We start from the raw sequence: 9,652 nt of genomic DNA on the forward strand, positions 1-9,652 counted from the left end.
AAGTGCTATTTTGACCTCTGTTTTATAAATGGCATATGAAATGTCAAAGAAGTTAAATAACTTCCAAGTTTGCCTAGCTATTAGATGATTTTTATACCCAGGTCTTATCTTAACTCCCAGTACTAAGCTTTTCTGCTATTCTGTATAGCTTACTTGATATCAATGCAGTATCAGTTTATTTTACATAGCAGACTAAGCTGCAGTGCTTTAGAAAGGGCATCTTTTCATATGTAAAATTTGAGGAATGCAAACCTCATTTTAAAATTAATAAATCCAGAAGTCTATGTTGATTAGTGTAGATTAAGTTAACATTTTCTGTTTGCTTTTCCACAGACTGAAGGGGCTGCTGGACTTGCCACCTGTATAGAACTGTGTGTGAAAGCCCTTCGCTTGGAATCTACAGAAAATACTGAAGTGAAAATATCTATTTGCAAGACCATTTCGTGCTTGTTGCCTGATGATCTGGAAGTTAAACGTGCTTGTCAACTGAGTGAATTTCTTATTGAACCTACAGTAGATGCATATTATGCTGTGGAAATGTTGTATAATCAGCCAGACCAGAAATATGATGAAGAAAATCTTCCAATACCAAATTCTCTACGCTGTGAGCTCTTACTTGTATTGAAAACTCAGTGGCCCTTTGATCCAGAATTCTGGGATTGGAAAACCTTAAAACGACAATGCCTTGCTTTAATGGGGGAAGAAGCATCCATAGTGTCTTCAATAGATGAACTCAATGATAGTGAAGTTTATGAGAAAGTATTAGACTACCAAGAAGAGATTAAAGAAACTTCTGTGAATGGACTTTCTGGTGGAGTTGGTGCTAATTCTGGCCTCCTTAAAGACATTTGTGATGAAAAGCAAAAGAAGAGAGAAATAAAACAATTAAGAGAAAGAGGATTTATATCTGCTAGGTTTAGAAATTGGCAAGCCTACATGCAGTATTGTGTGCTCTGTGACAAAGAATTCCTTGGCCATAGGATAGTACGACATGCTCAAAAACACTACAAGGATGGAATTTACAGTTGCCCCATATGTGCAAAGAATTTTAATTCTAAAGAAACATTTGTCCCTCATGTCACATTGCATGTTAAGCAGTCTAGTAAAGAGAGACTAGCAGCTATGAAACCTTTAAGGAGATTGGGAAGGCCTCCTAAGATTACAGCAACCAATGAGAATCAGAAGACAAATGCTGTGGCAAAGCAGGAACAGCGACATATAAAAAAGAACAGTCTCTATTCAACAGACTTCATAGTATTTAATGACAACGATGGTTCAGATGATGAGAATGATGACAAAGATAAGTCTTATGAACCAGAAGTGATCCCAGTCCAGAAACCAGTACCTGTTAATGAATTTAATTGCCCAGTAACTTTTTGTAAAAAAGGTTTTAAGTACTTTAAAAATTTAATTGCTCATGTAAAAGGGCATAAGGATAATGAAGACGCCAAGCGCTTTCTTGAAATGCAAAGCAAAAAAGTTATTTGCCAGTACTGTAGACGGCATTTTGTAAGTGTTACTCATCTCAACGATCACTTACAAATGCACTGTGGCAGTAAACCATATATATGTATACAGATGAAATGTAAGGCCGGTTTTAATAGTTACGCAGAGCTCTTAACTCACCGAAAAGAGCATCAAGTCTTTAGAGCAAAGTGTATGTTTCCTAAATGTGGTAGAATTTTTTCAGAAGCTTATTTACTATATGATCATGAAGCACAGCATTATAATACCTATACTTGTAAGTTCACAGGTTGTGGTAAAGTTTATCGTTCTCAGAGTGAATTAGAAAAGCACCTGGATGATCACAGTACTCCTGAGAAAGTGCTGCCTCCTGAAAACCAACTTAATTCATCTGGAGATTCTGTTCAGCTTTCCAAAGTGAATCAGAACTCAGAAGGGAGCTCTGAGAAGGAGAGATCAATGGTTCCTTCAGAAAATAAAGTTGAAAACACCTTATCAGCAAATGGAAGTGATAATTGGGATAAAAGCAAGACAGAATCAGTTACTACCAAACAAGATCAGATTTCTGTGTCTGAGTTTAGGCAAGCTGATGGACCTTTGTCAAATGGCTTGGAAAATCCTGCTACTCCTTTACTTCAGGCCAGTGAAGTAGCTGTGTCCATTAAGGTGTCTCTCAATCAGGGGATTGAGGATAACTTTGGAAAGCAAGAAAGCTCAGCTGTGGAAGGCACAGCTGAGTCACTGGTCACAAACTTAAATACATCAGTTGAAAATACTTGTAATGACTTGTGTCATTCAGATTTTCAAGAAAGAAAAGAACAAGATTGCTTTAATGAAATCCAGATTACCCAGAATTCTTCAATAAATTCAGAAGCCCTCAAAATAGGTGATCTTACACCTCAAAACTTACAAAGACAAGTGAACAACCTGATGACCTTCTCTGTACAAAATCAAGCGGGATTTCAAAACAATTTAGCAACATCTAAGTTTGAATGTGGAGGTAATGCCAAGACAGCATCAAGTGTTTATAATTTACCTCTTAAGACTTTGGAAAGTATTTCATTTGTTCCTCCACAACCCAACCTAAGTAGTTCTTTGGGAACTCCATCAGTGCCTCCAAAAGCGCCATTTCAGAAATTCAGTTGCCAGGTTGAGGGATGTACTCGAACCTATAATTCTTCACAGAGTATTGGGAAACACATGAAGACAGCACACCCTGACCAATACACTGCATTTAAAATGCAACGTAAAAGTAAAAAAGGTCAGAAATCTAACAATTTAACTACACCAAATAATGGAAAGTTTGTTTATTTTTTGCCCTCCCAGGTGAGCAACTCTAATAATGCATTTTTTACACCTCAGACCAAAGCCAATGGGAATCCTACATGTTCAAATCAGTTGCAGCATGTCTCACCTTCTGCTTTCCCAACTCATTTAGCAAATGTGTCAGCTCCACTTTTGCCCTCAGTTGAAAATGTCATTAATCCAAATATACCTTCTCAGGATAAAAATGAACATGGTAGTGGTATGTTATGTTCCCAAATGGAAAATTTATCTAATACTACCTTGCCAGCACAAATGGAAGATCTAACCAAAACAGTTTTGCCTTTGAATATTGACAGTGGCTCAGATCCTTTCCTTCCTTTACCTGCAGAAAGTAATTCAATGTCTCTGTTTCCTTCACCAGCAGATAATGGGACTAACTCTGTTTTTTCCCAACTAGAAAATAATTCAAGTCATTTTTCCTCACAGATTGAAGGAAACACTAACTCCTTTTTAAAGGGTAGTAATGGTGAAAATGCAGTTTTTCCTTCACAAGTGAATGTTGCAAATGACTTCAATGGCACCAGTGCCCAACAGTCTGCCCCTGAAAAAGTTAAAAAAGACCGTGGGCGGGGCCCAAATGGGAAGGAACGAAAACCCAAGCACAACAAAAGGGCTAAGTGGCCTGCAATTATCAGAGATGGGAAATTTATTTGTAGCAGATGTTACAGGGCTTTTACTAATCCCAGATCTTTAGGTGGACACTTGTCTAAGCGATCTTATTGTAAACCACTAGATGGAGCAGAAATTGCTCAAGAACTTCTACAAAATAATGGACAGCCTTCTCTTCTTGCCAGCATGATTCTCTCCACAAATGCAGTAAATTTGCAGCAGCCACAACAGTCTACCTTCAATCCAGAAGCATGTTTTAAAGATCCATCATTTTTGCAACTTCTTACTGCTGAAAATCGCTCGACGTTTTTACCGAATACATTCCCTCGGACTGGTGTTACTAACTTTAATACAAATGTTAGTCAAGAAGGAAGTGAAATCATTAAACAGGCTTTAGAAACTGCTGGCATTCCCAGTACATTTGAGGGTCCCGAAATGCTTTCTCATGTTCCAACAGGCTGTGTCTCAGATGCAGCACAAGTAAATGCAACAGTGATGCCAAATTCAACTGTGCCACCCCTGTTGCAGACTGTATGCCACTCAAATCCCCTGTTGACACACCAGAATAGGACTCCAAACTCCAAAACTTCCTCCATTGAGGAATGCAGCAGTTTGCCTGTTTTTCCAACAAATGACTTACTACTGAAAACTGTTGAAAATGGTTTATGTTCTAGTTCGTTCCCTGATTCTAGTGGACCATCACAAAACTTCACCAGTAACAGTTCACGTGTATCAGTTATAAGTGGACCTCAGAACACAAGGTCCAGTCATTTAAATAAAAAGGGAAATAGTGCTTCTAAAAGAAGAAAGAAAGTTACTCCTCAGTTAATTGCACCAAATGCTTCCCAAAACTTGGTAACAAGTGATTTAACAGCAATGGGACTTATAACAAAGAGTATTGAGATACCAACAACTAACCTCCATTCAAATGTCATTCCAAATTGTGAGCCTCAGGGTTTGGAAAATTTAACACAGAAATTAAATAATGTTGACAATCAGTTATTTATGACTGATGTAAAAGAAAACTTTAAATCCAATCTTGAGTCACATACAGTGTTAACTCCTTTAACATTAAAAACAGAAAATGGTGATTCCCAAATGATGGCTTTGAATTCATGTACAACTTCAATAAATTCTGATTTACAGATCTCTGAAGATAATGTTATGCAAAACTTTGAAAAGACTCTTGAAATTATTAAAAGTGCTATGAATTCTCAAATACTTGAGGTAAAAAGTGGATCTCAGGGTATTGGTGAAACATCCCAGAATACTCAAATAAATTATAGCATTCAGCTCCCTTCAGTAAACACTGTACAGAACAACAAATTACCTGATTCTTCTGAGTTTTCCTCCTTTATAGGTGTCATGCCAACAAAAAGTAACATTCCTCAGTCTGAAGTATTGCATAAGGAAGATCAAATACAAGAAATTTTAGAAGGCTTACAGAAATTAAAATTAGAAAATGACCTGTCCACTCCAGCCTCCCAGTGTGTACTAATAAACACATCAGTGACACTGACTCCTACACCTCTTAAGTTAATTCCAAATGTCACAGTTGTTCAGCCAGTTTCTGAAGTGATCAACAACATTCAGTTGAGTGACAAAGTTAATAAACCCTTTGTATGTCAAAACCAAGGCTGTAGCTACAGTGCTATGACAAAGGATGCACTGTTTAAGCACTATGGTAAGATTCACCAGTACACTCCAGAGATGATTCTTGAGATTAAGAAAAATCAGTTGAAATTTGCCCCATTTAAATGTGTTGTACCTACATGTACAAAAACATTTACAAGAAATTCTAATCTCCGGGCACATTGTCAGTTGGTACATCATTTTACAACAGAAGAAATGGTAAAGTTAAAAATAAAAAGACCTTATGGAAGAAAATCTCAAAGTGAAAATATGTCAGCTTCACGAATTACACAAGTGAAAAAGCAGCTAGCAATGGCAGAGGAAAATAAAAGAGAATGTCATCCTCCTCTAGACCTAGAAACAGTGAAGGAAAATACTCTAAGTAATGTGGCACCAACCCCAGAAAAAGAACTTACAGAAAAAAAAAGTCCTGAAAAAGAAAATTCTTCACAAGTGAGTACAGTTACTTCAGGACAATTTAATACAAATTCTCTAACAAATACACAAATTAAAGGAAGGAAAGTTAGAAGACATAAAAAAGAAAAGGAGGAGAAAAAAGGGAAGAAGCCAGTTTCCCAGTCCCCTGAGTTTCCAACAAGGTACAGTCCCTACAGACCTTACCGATGTGTTCATCAGGGTTGCTTTGCTGCCTTTACAATACAACAAAATTTAATTCTGCATTACCAAGCTGTACATAAATCAGATTTACCTGCCTTTTCTGCAGAAGTTGAAGAGGAGAGTGAGGCTGGTAAAGAAAGTGAAGAAATTGAAACTAAACAAACTGTGAAAGAATTTCGATGTCAGGTGAGTGACTGTTCTCGAATTTTCCAAGCGATTACTGGCCTGATACAACACTACATGAAACTTCATGAAATGACTCCTGAGGAAATTGAAAGTATGACAGCTTCTATAGATGTTGGGAAATTTCCATGTGACCAGGTGGAGTGCAAGTCTTCATTTACCACATATTTAAACTATGTTGTTCATCTTGAAACAGACCATGGAATTGGCTTACGGGGAAATAAAACTGAGGAAGATGGCATATACAAGTGTGACTGTGAAGGCTGTGACCGTATATATGCAACTCGGTCTAATCTCCTCCGACACATTTTTAATAAACATAATGACAAACATAAAGCTCATTTAATTCGACCAAGAAGGTTAACACCTGGTCAGGAAAATATGTCAAGCAAGGCAAACCAAGATAAGACTAAACCTAAACATAGGGGGACAAAACACAGCAGATCTGGAAAGGAAGGAATCAAAATGCCTAAGACCAAAAGAAAGAAAAAAAATAATTTAGAAAACAAGAATACAAAGATTGTACAGATTGAAGAAAATAAGCCTTATTCTTTGAAACGTGGAAAGCATGTATATTCTATAAAGGCTAGAAACGATGCCTTATCTGAGTGTACAAGCAGATTTGTAACCCAGTATCCATGTATGATAAAGGGGTGTACATCAGTTGTTACAAGTGAAAGCAATATAATTAGGCATTATAAATGTCATAAGTTATCTAAGGCATTTACTTCACAACACCGCAATCTTCTTATTGTATTCAAACAGTGTTGTAACTCACAAGTAAAGGAAATTTCTGAGCATGAAGTTGATAAGGATGATGTGAAAGATTCTGGTACTTGTGTATCAGAGAACAATGAGAACTCAACAACTGTTCCACAGAAGGAAGTTGAAAAAAATGAAAAAGATGAAATGGATGAACTAACAGAATTATTTATTACAAAGTTAATCAATGAAGACAACACAAATGCAGAGACCCCAGTTCATACCTCTTCAAATGTAAGCAGTGACTTTCAGGAAAACAATCCTTGCCAGTCAGAAAAGCAAAAAGCAAGTAATTTGAAAAGAGTTAATAAGGAAAAAAATGTTTCCCAAAATAAGAAGAGAAAGGTGGAAAAACCTGAACCAGCATCAGCAGTTGAGTTAAGCAGTGTTCATAAAGAAGAAGAAACTGCAGTTGCAATTCAAACCACTGAAGAGCACCCCGCATCTTTTGACTGGAGTTCCTTTAAACCAATGGGATTTGAAGTATCATTTCTGAAGTTTCTTGAGGAGTCTGCAGTAAAGCAGAAGAAAAATACTGACAAAGAGCACCCAAATAGTGGAAATAAAAAAGGATCCCATTCAAATTCAAGAAAAAATACTGACAAGACTGCTGTGACTAGTGGAAATCATATGTGTTCTTGTAAAGAAAGTGAAACCTTTGTACAGTTTGCCAATCCATCACAGCTTCAGTGCAGTGATAATGTAAAAATTGTTTTAGACAAGACTCTTAAAGATTGTACTGAGCTTGTCTTAAAGCAACTTCAGGAAATGAAACCTACCGTCAGTCTGAAAAAACTTGAAGTACATTCAAATGATCCAGATGTACCTATCATGAAAGAAATCAGTATGGGTAAAGCTACAGGGAGAGGACAGTACTGATAATTAGTGTACTATAAATACATCATTTACAGTTTTTATTTTAAGTAGGAAGCCATCAAGCATGCTAGAATTGTGAAAGTTTTTCATTGCTTTTTGTTATTGATATAAATTAACCTGGCCAAAAAAAGAAAAAGAAAACCATGACATTTGTCATGTAAAGCTTTTTTTTAATCCCTATGGGACTTAAGAAACAGAATCATATTTCAGTTATTGTAAATAGTTGAGCTAAACTGAATTTCTATGAACCAGTTGCCCTTTCCATGAATTAAACAGAATTATCTGTGTGATTGATAATGTTTCACCAGGTCACTGCTCATGTATAACAGTACTCTCTGTTTGTAGATACCTTTTTTGTATATATTTATTATTGTAAATCATTTGCTGCCACCAGCAGTCTGTAAGTCTGAACTATTAAATGACACATTTATATTTGGAATTTTAATTTTTAACTAAGTGATCAAGTTTATAAAACCTTTTATTATTTTAAATTAAGAATTTTTGAACTAAAATAGAAACTACATAGTTCACTGATTTCTTTTTTCATGAAACATTTACAAGATGATCTCAAAATTACTTTTCACAAAGTAGGCACATTATATCAACACTTTGCTCTGCTTTGTAAATTTTCCATCCAGGATTTTTAGGTGGTATTCATATGAAATTAAAGCAGATTCTTTAGCAGTTTCCTGTAGTTACAGGTTTTATTTCCAATGCTTCTAATTGGATATAGTTACTATAATCCCATGAAATACAATGGAAATGTGAACAAAGAATTTACCACATTGAAGAGTTTGGTATAAAAAAAATCCTTTGTGAATGTGATAGAAACTAGTAGTGTGGAGCAGTGTAAATATTTGAGGTGGTGATTTGTGAAGTAGCCCAGTATTGCCTTAAATAAAATCACATTTCATTTCTTGTTTTATACATGTGATCTTATAAAGGTTTTTTTTTCTGTTGTTCATTTTCTGAGATTTATAGATTGGTGTATAGCTTTAAAATGTAAAAACTTTTGTGGAAAGATTTTTTTAAACATTTTTATAAATCTTAAAATTGGTATCATCAAAGTGAGCCCATCTTGTGTTTATAAAATGCAAGAGTCCTTAACATTTATAATTACATAGATGAAACTTTCTATAAGGAAGTTGGATGTTTTGATTTTACTGTTTATAGATGTTAGATTGTACAGATTTGTCTGTATTTTCCCCACCACATCTAATGATACTTTTTCATTAGATTGGTCTTCCAGAGCAGTATTAGTTGTTATAATTGATTACTTTGATTATTCAATATATAGTTAGCGCTTATAGTTTAGCTTCACCATATTTATACTGTGGATTCACTGCCAGAGATAGACTATTTCAGGAGAGTTTATGACCTTCGTTTGAAGTTCAACTGAAATCAGTACTTGGAAACAAAGTACTTTTGTTTCTGTTTACCATTAAATAGTAGCACTGATTTTTGGCTTTGTGTTTGTTATAAGCCAGTTGCATTCACATTATTATTATTAGCCTGAGATATCAATGACATTGTGATGACATGAAAATGTATATATTTCCTGTGCAACATCAGATTCATAGGAAGAATGAAGCACTTCCCATTAATTGAAATTGCTGGTACTCTGAATAAATAAGCATGGTCAAGGAGTGAATTTTCTTTTGGAAAATATTTTTAAGTTTTATTGTTAAAGTATGGTAGTTTTATTTTTAGAACATAATAGGTTATATGGAACAGTTCATTTCACTTCCCTAAGGTTTATTACCAATATGCGTAATACTTGACACATTAAAATTCCTACCCCCTTGGTAAGCCCCATGTTATTTATTAAAAGTTGTTATGGGTGATTCATGTTTTTCCCTAAATTAACAATAACTTAACTTTGAATAATTTTAATATTAAATTTTTGTTAACAACTGAATGTTTCTGTACAGTTTTCTTAGAAGTTGACCTAGCTCTTAAAAGATAGGCATTTGGCAAAACTGCTTATATATAGTGCAGTGGAAAATAGGTTTGTTGTTAAGTGAAATGTATGGGGGCATTTCTTGTGCTCACTAGCTTTAAGAAAATTGACCACTAGACATTTCTGTAATTGTTCTCTTACATTATCTGGGGAAAGACTATGTAAACACTGAGTTAAATTTTTTATATTTCAGGTACACTATAGTAAAGGTAATTATGAACA

General features: G+C 35.1%; 1 protein-coding gene across 1 annotated transcript in view; it reads left to right on the top strand.

Annotated features, from left to right (window-relative positions):
* ZNF292 (zinc finger protein 292) overlaps nt 1-9,382 on the top strand; it is a 73,226-nt gene extending 63,844 nt beyond the window's left edge. The window contains exon 8 of the mRNA XM_004673673.2: nt 334-9,382. Coding sequence (XP_004673730.1) covers nt 334-7,473 — 7,140 coding nt within the window. The 3' untranslated portion in view covers nt 7,474-9,382. The remainder of the gene's footprint in view (nt 1-333) is intronic.
* Nucleotides 9,383-9,652: the final 270 nt, after the last annotated feature.

The sequence above is a fragment of the Condylura cristata genome, unplaced genomic scaffold (assembly GCF_000260355.1).
Source record: "Condylura cristata isolate star-nosed mole 26May11 unplaced genomic scaffold, ConCri1.0 scaffold00001, whole genome shotgun sequence".
In the NCBI taxonomy this organism is placed as follows: domain Eukaryota; kingdom Metazoa; phylum Chordata; class Mammalia; order Eulipotyphla; family Talpidae; genus Condylura; species Condylura cristata.